General features: G+C 47.9%; 1 protein-coding gene across 4 annotated transcripts in view; it reads right to left on the bottom strand.

The window, feature by feature from the left end:
- Nucleotides 1–8765: 8765 nt before the first annotated feature.
- Nucleotides 8766–26286, bottom strand: part of LOC127627995 (interferon-inducible GTPase 5-like) — a 91906-nt gene continuing 74385 nt past the window's right edge. Inside the window, exons 1-4 of one of the 4 annotated variants that reach the window (XM_052104633.1) lie at nt 18600–18661; nt 13649–13733; nt 10142–10709; nt 8766–9600 (exon numbers count right to left, since the gene is read on the bottom strand). In XM_052104633.1, coding sequence (XP_051960593.1) covers nt 8972–9600; nt 10142–10709 — 1197 coding nt within the window. In that variant the 5' untranslated portion in view covers nt 13649–13733; nt 18600–18661 and the 3' untranslated portion in view covers nt 8766–8971. Of the gene's footprint in view, nt 9601–10141; nt 10710–13648; nt 13734–18599; nt 18662–26286 lie in introns of those variants that run through there. The other 3 variants (XM_052104635.1, XM_052104634.1, XM_052104636.1) reach the window with 3 other exon arrangements.

The raw sequence follows: 26286 nt of genomic DNA, 5'->3' as shown, positions 1-26286 counted from the left end.
TCCGCCTCCTGAGCCTCCCACAGCTCTGCCTCCTGAGCCTTCCACGGCTCCACCTACCTCGGCTCCGTCTCCTGAGCCATCCTCGGCTCCGCCTCCTGAGCCTCCCACGGTTCCGCCTCCTGAGCCACCCATGGCTCTGCCACCTGAGTCTTCCACGGCTCCACCCTCCATGGCTCCGCCACCAGAAAATTCCATGGCTCCGCCTACCTCAGCTCCGCCCTCGGAGTTCCCCATGGCTGTGGTCCTGAGGACGACTCCCAGGCCTCCAGACCCTGTCATTGCCCTGTGGCCAGCTCCCAGGCCACCTGACCCAGTCCCTGTCTTGTGCTCCCCGTGGACTGCCTGTCTGCCCCCTGTGCCCCCTTGGCAGGGCTCTACGCTAACTTTTTTCCCAAGGAGTACATGCGCTCCTAAATGAAAAAATTTAGGAGCACACAAAGAAATTTAAGAGCACAGTGAAAATTAAATACAGAGTTTATTAACAAACAATTTATTACATACATATTTATACTGCACGTATGAGTGTGTGTGCGTGTACTAAGGGACACACATCTGTGGAACAGCACATACCTCCCAAATCACACATTGAACCCATGCCTACTAAAATCTAAGTATATCAGTTGTCCAACTGTATGTTGACCGTCTGGCATACTTAGAGGTCAGCCAGCGATCTCTCTTTATGTCAGCAATTTGACCGATCATCTCCACACATTGTCGTATGTGGGATTCATGTAAACTCAGTTTTTGTGGTGGATTCTGATAAGTGGCCCAAATTTGATGAAAGGTTCTTCTTTCACAATGAAGTATGTAATGTTTATCTTTATTTTCAGCTGCTTCCTCTTCTCCTCCTCAGACTGCAGCACTTGCCTCCTCAAGGCTGCTGACACCGAGCTTGATGGTTTCTCCCGTCTCATCCAGAGCACTGGATGCCGTGAGATGCCGTGAGATGCCGTGAGATGTTTCGCTACACTATCTCTTTTCAGATTAGCAATTGGCATTCTGGCTCTTTTCATAATTGGTGTTAAAGCAATTCAAATTAAATTATTAAATGAAATTACACTCTACCTTAACCACAATTTAAAATGCATTGATTTGTTAAGAAAAATAATACTATTAAACATTTGCATTTAAAGTATAACTTATTGTATATAAACAAAGTGCATATAAATCTAACCAATCAAAACTAATACAATCTGAACAGCATAATAGACAGGGCCACCGCTGGCCAAATTGATGCCCTACGGCGTGATATGAGCGTGAAGCGATTGTCTGTGTTCAGCAACTGCTTTCGGGTCCTTGAATAGCGTATAGCCGAGCGAGTAAGGGCAGCCGGTGGACTTTCTGGTGCCATCCTAGGGAGTTGATGCCCTACACAAACTGCGTAGTATGCATGTAGGTAGCGGCAGTAGCCTACTGATAATAGAATAATGCACCATATCAAAGAAAAATAAATAATTTGCAAAACTGCAGCATCCCACAAATTTAAATAAATGTAAAAAGAAGGATGCTATTTCATGTGTGCATTTAAAGTATAACTTTTCAATGTATTTAAACAAAGTGCATATAAATGTAACAATTCAAATACAATCTGAACAGCATAAGTTGGCTCCGCCCTCCCTCACGCATCTTTGGTTCATTGGTTGACACTGCGTGTCTGATTGACAGGAACAACAGGTGAGGCTTTTAGTCTGAGCGGACAGTCAGAACTAATGTGTGCGCTTGAGCATTTAGGCCTATATTATTTTATTTGTTTTTTTTCGTTATTTTAAAATCTTTTGATTATTTATATCTTTATTTTGTTTTATAAATAGATTCTGAAATGCGAGCCAGCTCCCAACGTTCACCTACAAGAGCCGACTCATTCACAAGCGACCCATCACTATTTCATGCGGGTTTCCTGACCACGAAGGGCGAGTTTCTGCGCTCTACAATATTTGCAGAACATGGCGTTGTTTTCGAACTCTATGGGAACATTTTGAGACCATTTGCATGGTCACGGTAGCTTTGCTCTCAGCATCCCTAACGTTAAGCGTCTCCGGTAAACCTTGTGAAAAGACTTCGTTAGTTGAACCTTGCGAATCCCACTCGCCAAATTCCTCTTTCTCCTCATCTCTTTTTCAGCTTAAAATAAAATGCGATGTCAGCCTATACCACTACTTTTTTCCATTGTTCACCTTTCTCTCTCTGACTGGACAGCGTTATCACAGAAAACTCCGCTTGTGGAATGTGGGTTTTGTAATTTTTAAACAAATATCTTAAAAGGGGGGGTTACGTTTGTAATCTTTAATCGCACACTGTGCTCCTAAATCATTTTTCCAGTTCGCACATATCTATTTTTAGGGGCAAATCGCGAGTGAAATACTCGCACTGTAGAGCCCTGCCCCTTGGACTGCCTTCTTGCCCTCTGTGCCCCCTTGGACTGCCTGTCTACCCCTTGTGCCCCCTTGGACTGCCTTCTTGCCCTCTGTGCCCCCATGGACTGCCTATCTGCCCCTTGTGCCCCCTTGGACTGTCTGTTTGCCCATTGTACTCCCTTGGACTGTATGTTTGCCCATTGTGCCCTCTTTGGTCTGCCTGCCCCCCCTCACTCCTTGGGCGATTTTTTTTGGGGGGTATTCTTTTATTAGTTTTCTTAGGAGCGTCTGGAAGCCGCTCCTTTGAGGGGGTTATGTCACGATCCCCTGTTGTCTGCCCGTGTTTCACTTGTCAATTGTCATGCACTACAATTCCCATGATTCCCGGCCCTCATCACTCTCTCATTGTTTTCACCTGTTTGTCATTTAGTCTCATTCATTACCTTGTGTATTTAAACCCTGTTTGTTTTCCATTCCCTTGTCGATCGTTGATGTTTGTGGATGTCTGATGTAGATGCTTCTCCCTGTTCTCCCTGTTCTCCCTGTTCTCCCTGTTCATGTTCCCTTAATGTTTTCATGTTTTGATTCCATTTTTCCCTCGTGGTTGTTTCCTTTGTTCCTGTCGTGTTTATTTTCATTTTGTTCAATAAAGAACCTGCGTGTAGATCCCCACTCCTCGTCTGCCTCACCTACTTTAGTCACACAGTGTCATCTTCAGGTGACAAAACTGGTGGAGTGGTGGTGGCGTAGTGGCTAAAGCACAGGGCTGTTAATCAGAAGGTTGCTGGTTTGATCCCCACAGCCACCACCATTGTGTCCTTGAGTAAGTCAACTTGTTTGTTTTAATCTCCATTTATAATTTGATGTTCAGTCATCTCTATTTGATTTGTTTTTATCTCCATTGATACAACTTATATATGACTTAGAAAATGTGTCCAAACAAAGACAACATTCTCCATATAGTCAGGTATTATTATTGTACTTTAGACTTTATTATAATTTATAAAGATCATAAGATCATTTATACTTGATCTGATATAAAATGTGCAAATTCACCAAGGAAATCAGAATACCACCCTGGTGATCTGTATACGGTAACAAGGGCAAAAGACGACAGAGATTTTTTGATTTTAATCTGATGGGCACATTTAACTAATGCACTTGTATGTCACTGTGAATTACACGATACAGCAAAGACACTTTAAACATCTTATATATTAAATACAGAAAGCTTAGTACATTTATTGTGACATAACAAGCATTTAATGTATCTCTGTCAATTACTGAATGCTTTATATTCTTGTAACGATTACCCTGTCTTGTTTCACTGTTGCCCTTTTGTTTACCATTGTTGTCACTTTTGCATTTCTTAGTTTGCACTTTAGTCCCTTATGTAATTCCATAGTCTCTTTGTGAGCGTTCGTGTTTTCCTCTGTTTATTGTTTTCACCTGCCCTTGTTAATTTGCCTTTGGTTTCTGTTAATCACATTGTTATCTTGTTTGAGTTCTGTTCTTTCATTGGTCCCTTTTTCCCTGTCTGTGTATTTATACCCTGTGTCTTTGTTCAGTCTTCGTCGATCGTCGTTTGATGTTAGCCTGGTGTGTGCTTCTCTCCCTAGTTCCCTGTTTGTTTCTACCGTGGTTTCCTTGACTAGTTTATGTTTCTTTTCCCCATCGTGGGTTGTTTACTTTATTTAATCAAGCAACACAAAGTTCAAACTGCTTTTGGATCCGCAACTCTTCGTCAGCCTCGTTACTCAAGCATAACAGAACGATCGACCACACATGGATCCAGCAGCTATTCGGGCCAAATGCCGGCTGCTCAAGTTGCAGCAAGAACACTACCCACTTGTTGACCACGCTCACTACTTCCTCCTCCTGGCGAACGCTACTGACTTCCCGGACTCTGCACTGATGATCTTTTTCAGGGACAGCTTAAATCCCTCGCTGAGGGAGCGGGTGCCACAGGCAACGCCCGGCAGCACTCTCCGCGACTACCTGGAGATGACCCTACTAGCGTGCAGCTCACCGCTCCCTGTCACACCAGCCTCACCTGTCAGCGAGCAACCCCCCATGCCAGTGGCTCCCCTTGAACCTGCGCGGTCCTCTTCGTCTGCCCGGAGGAGGAGGAGAAGCCAGGCTTCTGCCTCCCGGTCCACGCCTGCCCCAGTCTGCGAGCCAGAGCCCACGCCTGCCCCGGTCTGCGAGCCAGAGCCCACGCCTGCCCCGGTCTGCGAGCCAGAGCCCACGCCTGCCCCGGTCTGCGAGCCAGAGCCCACGCCTGCCCCGGTCTGCGAGCCAGCGGCCACGCATGTCACAGTGAGCGAGCCAGCGGCCACGCATGTCACAGTGAGCGAGCCAGCGGCCACGCGTGTTACAGTGAGCAAACCAGCGCCTACGGCCTCTACCGTCAGCAAGCCTGAGCCCTCGTCAGTCACTGTGAGTGAGCCTGAGCCCTCGACCGTCCCCGAGCCAGTGCCTGTAGCCTCAGACGTCAGTGAGCCAGTGCCTGTAGCCTCAGACGTCAGTGAGCCAGTGCCGATAGCCTCAAACGTCAATGAGCCAGTGCCGTTAGCCCCAAACGTCAATGAGCCAGTGCCTGTAGCCTCGACCGTCAATGAGCCAGTGCCTGTAGCCTCGACCGTCAATGAGCCAGTGCCTGTAGCCTCGACCGTCCCTGAGCCAGCGCCTGTAGCCTCGACCGTCCCTGAGCCAGCGCCTGTAGCCTCGACCGTCCCTGAGCCAGCGCCTGTAGCCTCGACCGTCCCTGAGCCAGCGCCTGTAGCCTCGACCGTCCCTGAGCCAGCGCCTGTAGCCTCGACCGTCCCTGAGCCAGCGCCTGTAGCCTCGACCGTCCCTGAGCCAGCGCCTGTAGCCTCGACCGTCCCTGAGCCAGCGCCAGTAGCCATGACCGTCCAAGAGCCAGCGCCAGTAGCCATGACCGTCCAAGAGCCAGTGCCAGTAGCCATGACCGTCCAAGAGCCAGTGCCAGTAGCCATGACCGTCCAAGAGCCAGTGCCAGTAGCCATGACCGTCCAAGAGCCAGTACCAGTAGCCATGACCGACCAAGAGCCCGCACCAGAAACCTCGATCGTCCAAGAGCCAGCACCTCTCGAGTCTTCCAGGGCTCCTCCTCCCGAGCTTTCCAGAGCTCAGCCGTCCGAGTTTCCCGAGCTTTCCAGAGCTCAGCCATCCGAGTTTCCCGAGCTTTCCAGAGCTCAGCCATCCGAGTTTCCCGAGCTTTCCAGAGCTCAGCCATCCGAGTTTCCCGAGCTTTCCAGAGCTCCGCCTTCCGAGTTTCCCGAGCTTTCCAGAGCTCCGCCTTCCGAGTTTCCCGAGCTTTCCAGAGCTCCGCCTTCCGAGTTTCCCGAGATTTCCAGAGCTCCGCCTCCCGAGCTTTCCAGAGCTCCGCCTCCCGAGCTTTCCAGAGCTCCGCCTCCCGAGCTTTCCAGAGCTCCGCCTCCCGAGCTTTCCAGAGCTCCGCCCTCCGAGCTTCCCAGAGCTCCGCCTCTCAAGCCTCTCGAGCCTTCCAGGGCTCCGCCTCTCAAGCCTCTCGAGCCTACCAGGGGTCCGCCCCTCAAGCCTCTCGAGCCTCCAAGGGCTCCGCCTCTCAAGTCTCTCGAGTCTTCCAGGGCTCCGTCTCTCAAGCCTCCCTAGCTTCCCAGAGCTCCGCCCTCCGAGCTTCCCAGAGCTCCGCCTCTCAAGCCTGCCAGGGCTCCGCCCCTCAAGCCTCTCGAGCCTGCCAGGGCTCCGCCCCTCAAGCCTCTCGAGCCTGCCAGGGCTCCGCCCCTCAAGCCTCTCGAGCCTTCCAGGGCTACGCCTCTTGAGCCTGCCAGGGCTCCGCCCCTCAAGCCTCTCGAGCCTGCCAGGGCTCCGCCCCTCAAGCCTCTCGAGCCTGCCAGGGCTCCGCCTCTCGAACCTCCTGAGCCTTCCAGGGCTGCGCCTCTCGAGCCTCCTACGGCTCCGCCCCCAGAGCCTCTTGAGCCTCCTGCAGCTCCGCCTACGGGGCCTCCTGCAGTTCCACCCCCAGAGCCTCCTACGGCTCCGCCTCCAGAGCCTCCGATTGTTCCGCCTCTCGATCCACTCAAGCCTTCGACGGCTCCGCCCTCAGAACCTCCCAACCCTCCTATGGCTCCGCCGCTCGAGCCACTCAAGCCTTCGACGGCTCCGCCCTCAGAGCCTCCTTTGGCTCCGCCTCCCGAGCCTCCTCCGGCACCGCCTCTCAAGCCACTCAAGCCTTTGGCGGCTCCACCCTCAGAGCCTCCTACGTCTCTACCCCCAGAGACTCCAGAGTCTTCCTGGACTCCGCTCCTAGAGCCTCCCACGGTGCCGCCTCCTTCGGCTCCGCCTCCAGAACCTCCTTCAATTCCTCCTCCGGAGCCTCCCGAGCCTCTCCCGGCTCCGCCTCCCGAGCCTCCATTGGCTCCGTCTTCAGAGCCTTCGTCGCCCTCGCCACCTTCGGCTCCACCTCCAGTGGCTCCGCCTTCTGAGCCTTCTACACCATCGCCTCCCTTGGCTCCGCCCAACACTGTTCCGCCTCCTGACCTGCCCAAGGACTTACCGCCTGAGACTGCCACGGCCCTGCCTAAGCCTCCTTTGGCGCCGCCTCCCAAGTCTTCTATGGCTCCGCCTCCGAAGTCCTCCTTGGCTCCGCCTCACACGGCTCTGCCAGCCTCTGTCCTGTGGCCTCTTCCCAGACCTCCCGACCCTGTTCCCGTCCTGAGGCCTTCCCCCAGGCCTCCTGACCCAGTCCCTGTCCAGTGGCCTCCTCCCTGGTCCCCCAAACCTGTCCTTGCCCTGTGGCCAGCTCCCAGACCACTGAAACCTGTCCCCACCCGGTCGATACCACCCCGGCCTCCCAAACCTGTCCCTTTGTGCCCCCATGGACTGCCTGGTTGTCCCTTGTGCCCCCGTGGACTGTCTCATCTCCCTTTGTGCCCCCCGTGGACTGTCACATCTCCCTCTGTGCCCCTTGGACTGCCTCCTTGTTCTTGTGCCCCCCCTGGTCTGCCTGTCTGCCCCCGGATTTCCTGCCTGCCCAGTGTTCCCCCCTGGTCTGCCTGTCCACCTATGTGCCCACTTGTACTGTCTGTTTGCCCCTGGTGCCCTCATGTTGTTCTTAGGGACTTTTGTCTTTTGTTGTGTGTTTTTTAGGATCGTCTGGAATCCGATCTTTAAAGGGGGGGCTATGTAACGATTACCCTGTCTTGTTTCACTGTTGCCCTTTTGTTTACCATTGTTGTCACTTTTGCATTTCTTAGTTTGCACTTTAGTCCCTTATGTAATTCCATAGTCTCTTTGTGAGCGTTCGTGTTTTCCTCTGTTTATTGTTTTCACCTGCCCTTGTTAATTTGCCTTTGGTTTCTGTTAATCACATTGTTATCTTGTTTGAGTTCTGTTCTTTCATTGGTCCCTTTTTCCCTGTCTGTGTATTTATACCCTGTGTCTTTGTTCAGTCTTCGTCGATCGTCGTTTGATGTTAGCCTGGTGTGTGCTTCTCTCCCTAGTTCCCTGTTTGTTTCTACCGTGGTTTCCTTGACTAGTTTATGTTTCTTTTCCCCATCGTGGGTTGTTTACTTTGTGTTGCTTGATTAAATAAAGTTCAAACTGCGTTTGGATCCGCAACTCTTCGTCAGCCTCGTTACTCAAGCATAACAATTCTGTACAGATTACATAATGCCAAGCATTTGAGGTTAAATGTAGTGGAGGAATGGGTTTCAACTATTATGTGTTTGAATTATTAAACACAATTTATTTTACTTGTACTGGACAATAAATTAGAGCTTCTTTATTTGTGTAACACACCGTGAGACAAACATTACAATTCAACAAACCTGTGACTTAGACAAGGTTTCCAAACAAAGACAACAAACTCCATATAGTCAGGTATTATTTATTGAACTTTATTCTTTATTAGAACTTGTTTTCTCAGTTAAAGAAAAATACACAATAGAAAGACAAATAAAGAAACATTTGATAATCAAGCCCAACATATATATGAACAGATAACTATCCCATTTATAAACAAGTTTCACTGGATAACTTGAATTATTCCTCTATAATCAGTGGAGTATATGATCATGTACACAGTTCTGTAAATAAAAGCAATTACACAATAATTTTAACAAGTTTAAAAACTAACCACTAAAAATGTCAGAATTCCTCACATTTATACTTATTCGAGTTATACTCTAATTTTATTTACATTTATGCATTTGGCAGATGCTTTTATACAAAGTGACTTAAAGAGCCCTTTATTACAGGGACAATCCCCGGAGCAACCTGGAGTTAAGTGTCTTACTCAAGGACATAATGGTGGTGACTGTGGGGATCAAACCAGCAACCTTCTGATTACCAGTTATGTGCTTTAGCCCACTCGCCACCACCACCACCACTCCATTTTATTATTGTGAGATTATTTTACTGATGTTATATTGATTTTTTACTATTATAAAGGTATTTAAATCAAATTAGAGTCATATCGATTATTACAATTATAATATATATTAAAAGTTATAAAAACAATGTAAGTACCCCCAAATAGTGCAGAACAATAGAACAGTGATGAACAGCTGGTAGAAATGAAGCTACTGGAGCCTAAAATCTGTCTGATTTAATTACATTGGATTATTTTGTGATGCCAGAAGCACATTCTTGGCATCTTCAGCTATTTCATTCAGAATTTTCTTCAGCATGTATGAAACTGCCACAAAAGACAATCCTGCAGCCACAGCAGATCCTATAATGGGTATAAAATTAAGAACTTCCTCAACAGCTTCTTCTGCTGCATAAAGAGAGCTTTGTTTCAGCAGAAGAATAATTGAACCAGCGGTTATTCCTTCACACACAACTGATTTCATCACACTTGTAAGAAACTCAACGCTCTTCCCAGATCTTTCACTGATCTTCTGCAGAGATTCATCATCCAGACCAAATGCAGTCTTGTACTTTTGTGTCTCATTTACTAAGAGACCTATATCTACAGCAACTGAAAGACCAGGAACAGGAACTGCAGCCGCACCAGCAGATAATAAAGCTACTCTTGAAATGTTTTTCTCTAGAGCTTTCTTCTTTCTCTCAATAATCTCCATTGTGATATTCAGTACAGTCAACATCAGCACATGTCTCTTGTGTTGTGGGAGTTCAGTCTCCATCCTCTCATGCAGTGAATTAAAATCATAGTTGTTGAGATGGTAACTAGAAATCAAGAACACAACAGGATCCTCTACACCGATCTCTCTCAGACCTACAGACACAGAAAACACATGATTATAAGACACTGCTTATATTAATGATAATTATATTACTCATAAATAATCATCTTTGCTCGTTGCATAATTTTAGTGTTATTAATTATATTGTATTATAAATATGAGCAGTAAATTTATTCGTAACACAGCAGAAAATTAAAGGTTAAAGACTGTTTCCTGAACACTCATCAGTTGAACTGATCAATGGCACAGTTAGCCGTCATCAATGATTAATTTAATACATTATTTTATTAATTATTGAAGTTAGTAGTATTCAGCTGGTCATGTCATCACAACATGGCAGCCCCCATGAGGTGACCCGCTCCATGTAAAATAAATCAGATTATATTAATGTACTGATGAAATCTGAACTTCATGTGAGTGTTCATGATTTTAAACAGATTTATGAAAGTACTATTCTTATAAATTATGATAATTACTGAGTGCAGCTTTAAACTGGGATTAAAGAAATTAGTTCAACAGTGAATAAAGTTCACACTTCAAAACACTGTCATGTAATAAACATCATAAACAAACCGTTAACACAGTCCTCTCGTATGATGTCCAGCGTCTTTTTCTCATCAAAGTTTTTTCTTCGCTTTGCACCATCAATACTGGAGTCAATCTTGGAACGAATAAAATAGAAATTCTTCTTCATTCTCTTGATCTCTTTTGCCAGGTTAGCGTGACATTCTCTGAAACGATCTGAAGCGATGATGATGAAAAAATCAAAGCGCTCAAACTGAACGAGTTTAAGATACTCATCAGCTTTGAACTTTAGTGTTCCGATTCCAGGAAGATCCCAGAATTTCACATTTTCATATTTTGGGTGTTTGTAAGCTTTGGGTTCTTTAGTGGTCTCCACTTCACCAGTTTCAGCTGCATCCTCAACATCATCTTCCAAACCCCTAAAAGCATTGATAAATGTGGACTTTCCAGAACCAGATTCCCCCGTCACAGCAATATTAAGCTCAACACGATCTTGCTGGTCGAGGAAATGTTTGATGTTGTCAGCAGCTGATGGCAGATCTTGAGCAGATATCAATTCTTTAAGATCTTCCAGCACCTCCTGAGTAATAACAGAGTCATCTTCTGATGGATCCATCTATAAAAAAATAATTGTCAATAGAAATGCATGACATTAAAATGAAGCACATAAAATGCCTATTTAAAAATATAATCACAAGTGTCAATCGCTGAGCGTTTCACCATTTACAATGTGAAACCACTGGGAAAGGTCCTGGCAAGGATTATTCAACATTGCCTTGCCAGGCACGCTGAGGAGAGACTTGCGGAGCCCCAGTGTGGTTTCAGGAAGGGGCGGTCTTGCACAGATGCCATATTCTCTGTCTGTCTGCTACAGCAGAGGTGTAGGGAATTCCAGCAAGACCTACATCTCTGCTTTATTGACCTGGTCAAGGCCTATGATACCATCAGCAGGCCTGGGCTCTGGGTTGCTCTTCGTGCTTTCGGAGTCCCAGACCCACTGCTCGCGATCATTAAGGACCTTAAAATTAAAGCCTTCGATGGCTGTACTGGAGGAATTTCCATCTGGTACAGATATAATGGGAGGTTGATCGATGCCGGGTGCGGTCAAGGGATGGCTCCCTATTGGTCAACCACATTATGTATGCTGATGATCTGGTGATTGCTGCTAGATCAGAGGAGGAGTTGGAGGCTGCTGATGAACCTGGAGCTTGCAACTAAGAGATGGGGCCTTACCATCAGCCCAAACAAAACTAAACAGCTTCCTGGGTATTATGTACCACCGGACACTACACCCCCACAGCTCCCAATTGGCGATGGGGCAGTTGTGGAGAGAGTGGAGTGTTTTCTATACCTGGGAAGTGTGCTTATGACCAGCTCCGGTTTGACAGCAGAGGTCTCACTCCGAATCAGTCGAGCGGCATTATCTTTTCATTGGTTGCATAACGATGTGTGGAAGCTACCCGGTTTGTCGCTCCGCACAAAGCTTCAAGTATTCTCGGCCACGGTCATTCCCTCCCTTCTCTATGCTTGCGAAACGTGGACCCCCTAATGGAACAACATCGCCGGCTAGAAACATTTAGGCTGGCCTGCCTAAGATCCATCCTGGGTTTAACCAGGCTGGATTGTGTGAGGAGCTCACAAATCTTTGAAAGATGTGGACAAAGTCCCATCGGTGAGCTCCTCCGGCAGGCAAGGTTGCGTTGGCTGGGTCATGTAGCCCGCATGCCCGGCCACCGCATGCCTAAACAGTTTTTGTTCGGCCGGATAGAGGGGGCTAAGCGGGCGCAGCACGGGCTGGAGAAGAGATGGAGCGATGTGGTACAGGAGGATGTGGAGCTGAGTGGACTTGCCGACGACTGGTACCAGCAGTGTCAAGATCGGCCTCTTTGGAGGAGGCTTGTGAAGGATGCTGCTGGCCAGTTGGAGGCAGTCCAACAACAACAGAGGGCAGAGGAGCGACGCTCACAACAACAAGCAGAGCGCAGGGTGGCTAAAGCACAGCAAGTTGGCACAGTAGGGGGCACAGGTGGTGCATCAGCCAGTCATTCGACCCGTGTCACCGGTTGGATCTGTCCCGTGACCTCCTGCCAGCGGGCATTCGACACTTCACGTGGCCTTAACGTGCACATAGCCTGGCACAAAAGTCGTTGTGACGTCACCGCCACTTGGTGGCGAATGGCGGTTGTTTGTTTGTTGTTTTTGTGTGTGTGTGTGTGTGTGTGTGAGAGAGTGTGTGTGTGTGTGTGTGTGTGTGTGTGTGTGTGTGTGTGTGTGAGCGTGTATTTATCACTTTGTGGGGACCAAATGTCCCCATAAGGATAGTAAAACCCGAAATTTTTGACCTTGTGGGGACATTTTGTCGGTCCCCATGAGGAAAACAGCTTATAAATCATACTAAATTATGTTTTTGAAAATGTAAAAATGCAGAAAGTTTTCTGTGAGGGTTAGGTTTAGGGGTAGGGTTAGGGGATAGAATATAAAGTTTGTACAGTATAAAAACCATTATGTCTATGGAAAGTCCCCATAAAACATGGAAACACTACGTGTGTGTGTGTGTGTGTGTGTGTGTGTGTGTGTGTGTGTGTGTGTGTGTGTGTGTGTGTGTGTGTGTGTGTGTGTGTGTGTGTGTGTGTGTGTGTGTGTGTGTGTGTGTGTGTGTGTGTGTGTGTGGTGGGGTGGGGGTGGGGGTGGGGGTGTAGCGGTAGTGTAGCGGTTAGCGCGCTGTGCTACGAACCTGGCGACCCGAGTTCTATTCCTGCTCATGGCCAACACCAGTGACGACTCAGCCTAAAATGAGTACCTGGTGCGGTGTGTAAAACACACTGGGGAGACAAAGGTGCTGGCCACCCACCCCCTCGTGTACCGTTCCGGCCTTCATAGTTGCTTGCTAACAGCACTTGCCCCTACAGTCTGTTAAGGCTAAATGGGGGATCTTTGTCTGTGAGTGTGTGTGTGTGTTGCTAATCATACAGAAGGATTGAATTACTGTTTACAGATTTAATTGCTGTTGGCCAGTTTGTCAACTTTTCTTGTTATTATGCAAATGTATTATGGCATAAGATATTGTCAGATTCACATTGAAATCTTGAAGATTGTTAATTTAAAAGTTGAATCAGACAGTGCTGGACATCGATCATTGCTGATATGTCGTGGATACATGGGTTGATGTCTTCTAGTGATTGTTCTGTAACACAGATGGCAGATATTCTACAATATATCATTTTTCTATATTGTCTTTTCTATATTTCTATATCTTTCTATAATTATCTATAGTCAAAAGATGTTTAAGGTAAGTTGTGGTTATATTATTTAGTGATATTTCATTGACAACACGCTTTAATACATCATTTCTGCATCATGTAAAACTTGTATGATCTACAAAGGCTGCAGTCATTTAATGTGCGTTTGCAATGTGAAACAACGGCTGTGTCTCATTTGGAAGGATGCGTCTTCAGGAGGTTGTATTTCTCAGCTGCATACGTCATCTAGGATGTCTCGTTTCAGAAAAGAGAGTTGGACACTTCGAATGCAGCCTTATGCAGAACTTATTCTTACCTTTACACTTCAGAGCAAGCGTCACAATCAGTTATACTCTCAACACCAAAGTAATGATAGTAGATGAAGATGTGATGTGTTTTTCCTATGAAAGATATGTAAACAGATGATGATCCACACAAACGCTTTATATTTTATTGCTATAGATCACCATAGTAACATGGATAAGAGGAAACTAAAGGTTTGGGCTCAAGTTCAGTTCCTGACACTAATATATTATATAATTAATATCAAATATAATATAATATAATATAATATAATATAATATAATATAATATAATATAATTACATGTCAGTTTCAGTTCAGTTCTCTACAGACAAAATTACAGTATTGTTTACTTCATATCCATTCTTAGCTCTACATTTTATTTTCACACATTTAATCTCTGCAAGTTCCCTTCTGTCACTCACTCAGCGTTGTGTCGAATAAAGTGACACAAGGGGTCTTCCTGTGATGCTAAGCGTACCTCTGAACCTGAGAAAAGGCCAATGTCAAGTTGGCAGACAGAATTTGCATGCCCCACCCTGGACATCACGGGTAATAAGGGAAGTGGGGCAGCAAGTGCCAGTCAGAATTTTTCTTCGGAGCCGAGCGGTTGTCCAACAGCAAGTTTCATTCACCTCTACTGGCAATAAGCACTGCTGTTGGATCTACGGCGCATTTCCAGCTGCCGTTCTCTCTCTCTGAGCAGCTGTGCAGTCTATGCCCCGGCAGCCGATAGCGCTTTTCAGGGCGTGTCTTTTAAAGATGTCTTTCCGCCTCTGTGTAGTTCCTGGATGCGGTTGATTTCTCTCCACTTCTGGCGCTCATAAAAGCTGCCTCACGTGCCTGGTCTGCGATCACGCGCAGGCAGCGTTTTATGAATGGTTCATGTTCTCAGTGCGAGAACATAGCCATGGCAACATTGCGGTCGCGACTTTCTTTTCTCACGAGAAAGCAACTTCTGCCGCCCTCTGCGTTGTTCCTTCTTCCCACGGTATTGAGGACGACCCGGCTGGCGATGAAGGCAATATGGGGATAACGACGGGCTTGGTTTCCAGTGTATGACAAGCTGACCGGTGTATGACAAGCTGACGTGGTTGTGGAGGGCACCTTTTACTGCCTGGAACCGACCTGATCCACTTGTGTTCATATAACGCCGCCACCTAGCGGGACCGCCCGGTACTCCACTCCAGAGCCTGTAGAATGACATCATCATGGACCTCGAAAATGTACAGCGCCACAGGAAAGTCTCCGCCCTGCATGCCATGGCTCTCCTGCAAGTTCACCAAGCCAAGGCACTCAAAGATCTGCACCTGGGTAGTTCTCGACCCCGACGTGCTGTGGGAACTGCGCTCTGCCACCGACCTCACTCTCAGAGTCACAAAGGTCACAGCGCAGGCACTCGGGTGGGCTCTTGGTCCAGGAGCGTCACCTCTGGCTGAACATGGTCGACATGCGCGACGTTGACAAGAAACGCTTTCTCGTCTCCCAGCTTGGCCTCTTCGGCGACACCGTCGACGACTTCGCCAACAGTTTTTGGCGGAGAAGAAGCAGATGGCACACCTTGCCGCAGCACCGCCAAACCAGCGTGCCCGCCTGCTGCGCCGGGCGTCCCCTGTGGCTAAACAACAGGTAGCTCCGCCTCAACCTGGGACTCATGTTAAAAAGTTAATGCAGAAATAAATTCTTACCCGCGTTAGACAGCTAGATTGGTTTCGGCGGTAGCCCTGAAGGGCAGCGTACTTCCACGTCTCAATTCTGCCTCGATACCGACCCTTTCTACGGTTAGTGTTCGACGGCCAAGCGTATCAGTATAAGGTCCTCCCCTTGGCCTGTCCCTGTCCCTCGCATCTTCACGAAGAATGCAGAGGCAGCTCTTGCCCGATAAGGGAAGTGGGCATCCGCATACTCAACTACCTGGACGACTGGCTCATCCTGGCTCACTCGAGAGAGTTACTGTGCGCTCACAGGGACCTGGTGCTCAGGCACCTCAGCCATCTAGGGCATTAGGTCAACTGGGAAATGAGCAAGCTCGTCCTGGTTCAGAGCATCTCTTTTCTCGTTATAGAGTTAGACTCAGTCTCAATGACATCGCGTTTCACCAGCGAGTGCGCTCAGTCAGTCAGCCACTCGGGTTGATGCATATGAGACATCTTCAGCACTGGCTATAGACTCGAGTCGAGATGGGCATGGCGCCACAGAACATACCATGTGACAATCACCCCTTCTTGCCATCAGACTTTCAACCCTTGGACAGACCTCAGCTTTCTGCGGACCGGTGTCCCCTTGCAGCAGGTGTCCAGACCTCTTGACAGGGTTGGGGCGCCGTGTGTAACGGGCATGTCTCAACTTCGCCCGCCATCTCCTCCTTTGTTAGCCTCCTTCAAGAGGGTTGGGGACCTGCATGCATTCTCTGTCAGCGACACCTGCCTAAAGTTCGGTCCGGCACATTCTCACGTTATCCTGAGGCGCGACCGGGCTATGTGCCCGAGGTTCCTCGACCCCCTTCAGGGACCAGGTCAGTGAGCCTGCAAGCAAGCTGCAAGCTCCGGGAGGAGGCAGACCCAGCCTTCTTGTTGCTGTGTCCGGTACATGCTTTGCATATCTATTTGGACCACACGCAGAGCTCTATATGTTCTGAGCAGCTCTTTGTCTGCTTCGGGACGGCGGAAAGGAGCGGCGTCTCCAAACAGAGGTGAGCTCACTGGGTCTTTGATGCTATTTCCTTAGCTTATCACACCCAGCCATGCCGCCCCCTTGCTGGTTCGAGCACACCCTACCAGAAGTGTGGCATCCTCGTGGGTACTGGCCCATGGCACCTCCTTAGCTGACATCTGCAGAGCAGCGGGCTGGGCAACACCCAATACCTTTGCCAGATTTTACAATCTCAGGGTCGAGTCGGTCTCATCCAGCGTTTTGACAGGTCCGAGCCGGTGAGAACTCAGTAGCGCGGCACAACCGACCGGGTGTTCCGCTTGCACACTAGCGCCCTTCACCAAGTTGATCCAGTGCACCTTCTATCCCAGGTTAGCCACTAAGCATCGCTACTTGGATGTTCTCCTCCCTAGCCTTCTGGCGGTGAATTCAGTGGAGCAATTCGCGGCCAGACCCACTACAGTCACAGGTGCTCTGTACTGGGATCGGGCTCCACTTACTTAATTCCCTTTTCAGGCAAACTCCCCATGATGTATTTCCCACGGCACGGTCCCCTGTCGGCGGACCCTCGTTTCCCTTGGGCAGCCCGCTGCCCGGTCTTCGTGCTTGTAGAGTCCCCCTCATTAGGCTGGACCTACCACCACGCCATTTCCCACGTACGACTTCACAACCCTCGTGGTGTATTTGCCACATGTTACTTCCCCTAGACTGGGCAGGATGTGGCCTCTGCAGGGTCTTTTCCCCTGAAACAATAGGACCGGGAAAGACTGCCTTCCCGATGCGTTTCATAGCTTTAAGATAGCCCCAGCCGCTTCAGGTCCTATGTGAGAGACATAGTGAGAGAAAAGGCATCCTTGCTCCCATGCTAATCATGTAGTGCCTGTTCCCCTCCTCAGGTGTGCTGGGGAACCTAAGTTCTGTATGTGACATCTCTTTGGGGGCGTTGGGGAGGGCTACGTGCAGCAGTAGCCTGCTTGCACCTGTCTTGACAGTTAACGTAACACGGTCAGTGCATAGCATTTTTAGATGGGACCCTTGTGTCACTTCATTCAACACAACGTTGAGTGAGTGACAGAAGGGGAACGTCATAGTTCAGAAATGGTCAAAGATGGAAATCAACACATAACATCATGGTTACTGTTGTACCTCTGTTCCCCGAGGGAGGGAACAGGGCGTTGTGTCCCTCCTGCCACAGCACTAGACCTACCACTGTAAGCGGCCATACCTTATTTTTGGTTCCTTTTGGCAAAATTCTGACTGGCACTCGCTGCCCCACTTCCCTTTATACCCGTATGTCCGGGGCTGAGCATGCAAATTCTGTCTGCCAATTTGACATTGGCCTTTTCTCAGGTTCAGAGGTACGTTTAGCATCCCAGGAAGACCCCTTGTGTCCCCTTGTGTCACTTCATTTGACACAACGTTGAGTGAGTGACAGAAGAGGAACGGAGGTTACAACAGTAACATGACGTTATGTGTTGATTTCCATCTTTCACCTTTACAGACTCTTTATAGGTCTGTTTGAATCATGAGACACTAGAAATTAATAACAGAAATATCAGGCGACCTTCATATATAGTTTATAGGGCAGACAAGGGCTAGTTGTCACACTTTGTACTGCAGTAAATAGGTTTTATTAAAAGTCAATTTCTGTCAAGAGAAAACTTTGAAGTCTTGACTACAAAACAGCTGTTGAACATTTTCACCATTATTGACCAGGAAAAAAGATACAGTTCATTGAACACGTTGAACTTTAGTGACAACTTGCCCCAATAGCACAATTTAAAAAATTCAACAAATATAAGGCACAAAAGATCATAAAACAATTAAAATAAAAAAGTAAAAAAACATCAAAACATTATTTTAGGCAAAAAATATTTACACACAAATATTAATAAATACAAAGATTTGTTTCTGCCTTTCTACTATAATTAATTTATATACAAGTTTGATTTGATTGTTTGGTGGTTTTCACAAGTGCTAAGATGATAGTGAAAATTGACTTTGGAGGACAGAATTCATAAAATATATTCTAGTTTAAGAAGGTTTTGAACTACATATTTAAAACCAACAAAAAATATATCTTATAGAAAACATTCTGTGATGCATTAACTGCCTTCAGTTCACTTCAACTTCTGTTGCATTATAACAATAGTTCAAAAATGAAGATATCATTTAAATATCTTTATTAAAAAAAAAGAAATGAAGATATTTTAACATTTCAGTTGCTCTATAATACAAACATCCATATTTCAATGAAATTTAAATAAATACATACATTTTTATTTTATTTGAAAGTTAAAAGTGTTTATTCACCTTGTGAAGGGCTTGAAAAGAGGAAACATCCGCAGCAACACTCTGAGATCTCTGAATGTGTGTGAATCTTCTGTGTACACAAGAAAAACTTTTCTAATAAGTCACATGGGTCATGAGTTTTTAGGGGAGGGGAGGGGGAGGAAGTGTTTGAGACGTTACCGATTCAGTGTTATTGCTGTATATAATGACATTTGCTTTTAAAAATACTCTTTATATCTGTCGTCCATTTGCCATGTCAGTTACTGCTCAACATAGTATTTACTGGTAAAAACATCATTGTTCTTCCAGTACACAAAAGATACACACATAGATTGCTGAAATCATCTTTGTCATTGTCAGTAGATGTTGATAATGACACAGAGGGGAATTATAGTAGTAATACATTTAATAAGACAAGTACTGTATATACAGTTATAGTCTGATAATCTCATAATCACATTTTGGCTAGTGCTATCACATGTTCTTTTATGATCAATAGGTATGGAATTGTGTTAAATGCCTTGCATGACTTTCTCTGCCCATTTATTCAAATCATCTTTTTTTAGACTCTGTCTTTTGTGTATTCTGGTTAGACCTGTTTTGAGATTCAATGAGAGACAGAGAAGGAAAAACAAAAGCAGGATTATGAGTCGTATTTCTTCCCACTGAAATTGAGTACATGAACAGGATATTTGAGGTTACTTAAGAGGGTGTTTGGAGGATCTATTCATTTTTACAGTGGCAGTGTCAATAACATTCATGTCAAGGCAAATTTCATTTATTTTATTGCAGTAACTAAGTGTGAGAATAAAATATGAGCTTATACAAGGTGTCCAAACAAAGACAACATACTCCATATAGTCAGGTATTATTATTGTACTTTATACTTTATTATAATTTATAAAGATCATAAGATCATTTATACTTGATCTGATAGAAAATTTGGAAATTCACCAAGGAAATCAGAATACCTGGTGATCTGTATACTGTAGCAAGTGCAAAAGAGCGACAGAGATTTTTTTATTTTAATCTGACGGGCACATTTAACTAATGCACTTGCATGGCAATGTGAATTACATGTTACAGCAAAGACACTTTAAACATCTTATATATTAACATAATGCCAAGCATCTGAAGGTTAAAAGTTAAAAGTAGTGGAGGAATGGGTTTCAGCTATTATGTGTTTGAATTATGAAAGACAATATTGTTTTACTTGTACTGCACAACGAATAAGCACTCCTTTATTTGTGTAGCAATCCGTGTGTAATGATGTGAGGAAGAGGCAGATGGGAAGTCTGCGGATCCTACGCGGTTCTTTTATTGACAAGGGAAGAAAACAGATACAAACACTGGAACCAAAATAAAGATCCACGAGGGGAAAAATAAACTAAACACGGGATACATACAAAGAGTGAACAGACAGCGAACATCTACGAGAGGGCAGGGTTATCCTCGAACTAACTACACACAGCAGGGAACATGAACAAGGAACGTGAAACTTCAACATCCATGTGCAGTGCAAACAACGACCGACAAGGGAATGGAGGAACAAACAGGGTTTAAATACACAAGGACACAATAAAGACTAAACGAGACACAGGTGAGAACAATGATGAGTGCAGGCAGTGAGGGAGCCGGGAATTGTGGGAATTGTGTTTTTTACAAGGACAGTGAGACTTGGGGCGGACAACAAGGAAAATGTGACATGGAATGTGCTCGGTGAAACGGAAAACACGGGCAGACAACAAGGAATCGTGACAGAATCCCCCTCAAAGGATCGGATTCCAGATGATCCTAAACAAATGACAGGGCAAACAGACAGTCCAAGGGAGCATAAGGGGCAGACAGACAGTCCAAGGGGGCACAAGGGGCAGGCAGGAAGTCCAGGGGGGCACAGAGGGCAAGACAGGCAGGCCACAGAGGCGCAAGAGGCAGACAGGAAGTCCATGGGGGTATGTGACGGGGACCGGGTCAGGTGGTCTGGGGGGTGTCCACTGAGTAAGGACAGGTTTAGAAGGCCAGGAGGTGGCCACAGGGCAAGGACCGGTCTGGGTGGCCTGGGAGTGGCCACTGGGGAAGCTGACAGAGCTGTGTGATGCGGGGCCAAGGAGGACTTCTGAGGAGGAGCAGTCGAAGCCGAGGGAGGCTCAGGAGGTGGAGCTGAGGGAGCCACTGGAGGTGGAGTCGGGAAAGGCTCAGGAGGTGGAGCCGAGGGAGGCTCAGGAGGCGGAGCCGAGGGAGGTTCGGGTGGCTGAGGAGACGGAGCTGTGGGAGGCTCAGGAGGCGGAGCCGAGGGAGGCTCAGGAAGGCGGAGCTGAGGGAGGCAGAACCATGGAAAGCTCTGGAGGCTCAGGGGGCGGAGCCGAGGAAGTCTCGGAGGCGGAGCTGTGGGAGGCTCTAGAGGCGGAGCCGAGGGAGACTCAGGAGGCGGAGCCAAGGGAAGCAGAACCATGGAAATCCCTGGAGGCTCAGGGGGCGGAGCCGTGGGAGGCTCAGGAGGCGGAGCTGAGGCAGGGGGAGCCGTAGGAAGCTCTAGGGGTGGAGCCAGAGGAGGCTCGGGAGGCGGAGCCGTAGGAGGCTCGAGAGGCGGAGCTGAGGGAGGAGGCGCCGAAGGAGGCTCTAGAGGCGGAGACCTGGAAGTCTCTGGAGGCAGAGCCGTAGGAGGCGGAGCCCTGGATGGCTCTGGAGGTGGAGCCGCAGGAGGCTCGAGAGGCAGAGCCCAGGGAGGCTTGAGAGGCGGAGCCCTGGAAGGTTCGAGAGGCGGAGCCCTGGAAGGCTCGAGAGGCAGCGCCATAGGAGGCTCGATAGGCGGAGCCCTGGAAGTCTCGAGAGGCTCGAGAGGTGGAGCCCTGGTTGGCTCGAGAGACTCGAGAGGCGGAGCCATGGGTGGCTCGAGAGACTTGAGAGGCGGAGCCCTTTGTGGCTCGGGAGGCGGAGCCCTGGGAGGCTCAAGAGGCGGAGCCCTGGGAGGCTCGAGAGACTTGAGAGATGGAGCCCTGGGAGGCTTGGGAGGCGGAGCTCTGGAAGGCTCGGGTGGCTCGAGAGGCAGAGCCCTGGGAGGCTCGAGAGGAGGGGCCCTGGGAGGCTCGAGAGGAGGAGCCCTGGGAGGCTCGAGAGGAGGAGCCCTGGAAGGCTCGGGAGGCGGTGCCCTGGAAGGCTCGGGAGGCAGAGCCCTGGAAGGCTCGGGGGGAGCTGGCTCTTGGACGGTCATTGCTGCTGGCACTGACCCTTGGACGGTCAAGGCCACTGGCGCTGGCTCTGGGACGGTCAAGGCCGCTGGCACTGGCTCTGGGACAGTCGAGGCTACGGGCGCAGGCTCAGGGACGGTCGAGGCTACAGGTGCTGGCTCAGGGACGGTCGAGGCTACAGGCGCTGGCTCAGGGACGGTCGAGGCTACAGGCGCTGGCTCGCTGACGTCTGAGGCTACAGGCGCTGGCTCGCTGACGTCTGAGGCTACAGGCTCAGGCTCGCTGACCGTGGCTGACGTGGGCTCTGGCTCACAGACCGGGGCAGGTGTGGGCCGGGAGGCAGAAGCCTGTCTTCTCTTCCTCCTCTGGGCAGACGAAGTAGACCGTGTGATTTCTGGGAAAGCGACCGGCACGGGGGTTTGCTCGCTGACAGGTGGGGCTGGCGCGACAGAGAGCGACAGGGACGGCTAAAGAGTCTCCACTGTGGATGGTGAGGTAGGGTCCTCCTCAGCAACGCCCACAGTGAATGGTGAGCCGCACACCAGTAAGGTCTCGGAGCGTCCAGTCGCGTGTCGCCGGTGGCAACCGCTCCTTGAGCGAACTACTTAGATTGCCCCTGAAGAAGACCACCTGGGCTGAGTCCGGGAAGTCCAAGACGTTCGCCAGCTCAAGGAAGTCGCGAATGTGGTCTTCTACCGGTCGGTCCTCCAGCTTTAAACAGAGCAGCTGATAGTTGGCTCGTTGAACCGCTGGATCCATTGTGGTCGGTCGTTCTGTAATGATGTGAGGAAGAGGCAGACGGGAAGTGCGGATCCAAACGCGGTTCTTTTATTGACAAAGGCAGAAAACAGATACAAACACTGGAACCAAAATAAAGATCCACGAGGGGAAAAATAAACTAAACACGGGATACATACAAAGAGTGAACAGACAGCAAACATCTACGAGAGGGCAGGGTTATCCTCGAACGAACTACACACAGCAGGGAACATGAACAAGGAACGTGAAACTTCAACATCCATGTGCAGTGCAAACAACGACCGACAAGGGAATGGAGGAACAAACAGGGTTTAAATACACAAGGACACAATAAAGACTAAACGAGACACAGGTGAGAACAATGATGAGTGCAGGCAGTGAGAGAGGCCGGGAATTGTGGGAATTGTGTTTTTTTACAAGGACAGTGAGACTCGGGGCGGACAACAAGGAAAACGTGACATGGAATGTGCTCGGTGAAACGGAAAACACGGGGCAGACAACAAGGAATCGTGACACAGTGAGACAAACTTTACAATTTTGACAACATTGTGAGAAAAAGTATCCAAACAAAGATAATATACTCCATATAGACAGGTATTATTTATTGTACTTTATAATTTATTTTCTCAGTTAAAAAAAATACACAATAGAAAGACAAATAAAGAAATATGTTATAATCAAGCCCAACATTTATGTGAACAGATAAATATCCAATTTATAAACTAGTTTCACTGGATAATTGAATAATCTATTCCTCTATAATCAGTGGAGTATATGATCATGTAAACATAAATCAATACAATTCTGTGTATACAAGCAGTTACACAATCATTTTTAGCAAGTTTAAGAATAACCATTAAAAATGTCCACATTTCTCACATTTTCCTGTTGTTATAATCAAATTTTATTTAAACAGTATGAGATTATTTTACTGATATTATATTGATTTTTACTGTTATAAAGCTATTGAAATCAAATTAGAGTCATTATGATACATCATTCCAAATATAATATTGTCACAAATACACCAGGCTCCCCAGTAATCCAATCACAGTGCTCAAACTCACCAGAGTACGAATCACCCGTACCTGCAGCCAATTCAATATACCAATCAGCACCTCTATAAGAAGCACACACAAACACTGCAGGATACTAACCCTTTCTCCAACGATCTCCTGTGGATTACACAAACATTCTCCAGTGATTTCCTTTGAAAAACTCATCTGTGCCCCAGGGATATCCTGGGAAACACTTGTCCTCTCTCCAGCGAACTCCTGTGGTATACTCACTCGTTCTCCAACATCCTCCTGTGGGTTACTTACCAATGCTCCGGTGCTCACCTGTAATACATTCACCTGTGGATTCACCCTCACCAAGTGAACACCTTCCTTGACATTAGCTCACCTCTGTTAATCTGGCTTAGTCTTTCACCCTCCATCTCCACCAAGAATTGTATTTTACCTGTCTGCCTTCATTTGTGCACAATTTGTAAATAAATGCCCCTGCTTGGGTTCAAAACAAATATATTTTAAAGGTTATTTAAAAAATATGTTAAATACCCCCAAATAGTGTAGAACATTAGTAATGAACACTGGTAGAAATTGTATGGCTGGCACCAGAATATCTATGCCCAAAAGGCGTATTTTTGGTAAAAGTCAAAGAACTCTCATGAGAACCAACGTCATAAAACTCTCACACAGAAGTGTATCTCCACCTGAGACAACACACCCTACTGAGAAAGGACCATAAAAAACAAATCTCACTCACATCTGCCCCCCCTCTCACCTCAGGTCATTTAGGGTCACCAAAAACAAAGTTATGACTAATCCTGTTCTGTAATGTAAAAGGTTGCTGAACATACATGTTTGGTGTCATTCAAGAGGTCTCAGTGCAACTGGTAAAACGGTGTTTGTGTTTACCATTGCCAGACACTGCTCAAATATAAGATTCATGCAACAACAAAGCTGCATGATGATCTGCAGGAGAAGCTACGTGACCTCAGATTGCTGCGGAGACCAGGCCTCCAGTCCCCGGCGTTGCCTGATGCCGGAGGCCTGGGGAGAGGACGTCTTAAGCGTTGTGCGAGGAAGCGGAAGTGCGGCAAGAGGGCGGGGGTCCATGCTAGGCTAAAAAAAACCCCTAGACGAATGGCTCTCCTGTCTATCCTGCTCTCAAATATTTGCTCCCTGTACAATAAACTGGACCACAGCCGACTCCAGCAGACTACGCAGTGTGAGTTTAGAGACTGCTGCGTCTTTGTTTTCATGGAGACGTGGCTCAGCGACAGAGTTCCCAATGCCGCCATTCAGTTAGACGGGCTCGCCTCCTTTCATGCCGACAGAAATGCAGCTCTGTGCGGTAAGACTCACAATGGTGGCTTCTGTGTTTACATCAACTCGGATGGTGCAAGAACTCTATGCAAGTCTCAGCTCCATGCAAGTGAAGCTTGTGACTGTTAGATGCAGACCTTTTTATTTACCACGGGAATCTGGGTGGAGCCCCACCCCACCTCGGCTACTCAGACCACATCTCTGTTATGCTAATCCCAGCATACAGACTGCTCGTCAGGTGCACAAAACTGCTTCAGAAGCTGGTGAAAACCATCTTTGCTCTTCAGGAATGTTTTGAGTGTACCGACTGGCACATGTTCAGGGAGGCTGCAACATATGGCGATTCTACCAACTTGGAGGAATACACAGCATCAGTGATCAGCTACATCAGCAAGTGCATTGTTAATGTCACTTTCTCCAAGACCATCGCCACACACTCCAACCAGAAGCCGTGGATGACTGCGGAGGGGCGTGCGCTGCAGAGGAATCTAGACTCTGCCTTCAGAGCAGGTGACAAGAATAGCGAAGAATAGCCAAACTGTCCCGGGCCATCAGAGAGGCAAAGCGAGCACACGCCCAGAGAATCCACAGTCAATTCCAGGAGAGCTGCGACACGCGGTGCATGTGGCAGGGCATCCAGGCCATCACCAACTACAGGACAACATCAGTAGCCTGTGACAAAGATGCCTCCCTTCCAGAAGCGCTCGGTTTGAGGTACAGAACGACGTGGTGGTGAGGAAGACCACCCCTCCTCAAAACTAAAAGGTGTTCCGGCAGAGTGCTCAGAGGATGTGCAGACCAGCTGGTAGATGTTCTTACCGACATGTTCAACATCTCTCTGAGCAGTGCCGTCATTCCAATGTTCTTCAACGCCACCACCACATAAAGACCCATCTGCCCCCCTCACTAGACCCCCTGCAGTTTGCGTATCATCCCAACCATTCAACAGACATTTTACATTTACATTTATGCATTTGGCAGACGCTTTTATACAAAGCGACTTAAAGAGCCCTTTATTACAGGGACAATCCCCCCAGAGCAACCTGGAGTTAAGTGCCTTGCTCAAGGACACAATGGTGGTGGCTGTGGGGATCGAACCGACAATCTTCTGTTTTACAGTATAGTTCTTTAGCCCACTACACCACCACCACTCCAGGTCAGACGACGCCATCGCCACCACCCTCCATCTGGCGCTCACACACCTAGATAAAAAGGACTCATACATTCGAATGCTCTTCATAGACTTCAGCTCAGCATTCAACACAATCATTCCTCAGCACCTGATTGGAAAGCTGAACCTGCTGGGCCTGGACACCTCCCTCTGCAACTGGATCATGGACTTCCTGACTGGGAGACCTCAGTCAGTCTGGATCAGGAACAGCATCTCCACCACCACCACACTGAGCACTGGGGCGCCCCAGGGCTGTGTAC

This window comes from Xyrauchen texanus, chromosome 34 (assembly GCF_025860055.1).
Source record: "Xyrauchen texanus isolate HMW12.3.18 chromosome 34, RBS_HiC_50CHRs, whole genome shotgun sequence".
Lineage (NCBI taxonomy): Eukaryota > Metazoa > Chordata > Actinopteri > Cypriniformes > Catostomidae > Xyrauchen > Xyrauchen texanus.
The sequence above is the reverse complement of the archived record's forward strand: the minus strand, read 5'-3'. Positions and strand labels throughout refer to the sequence as shown.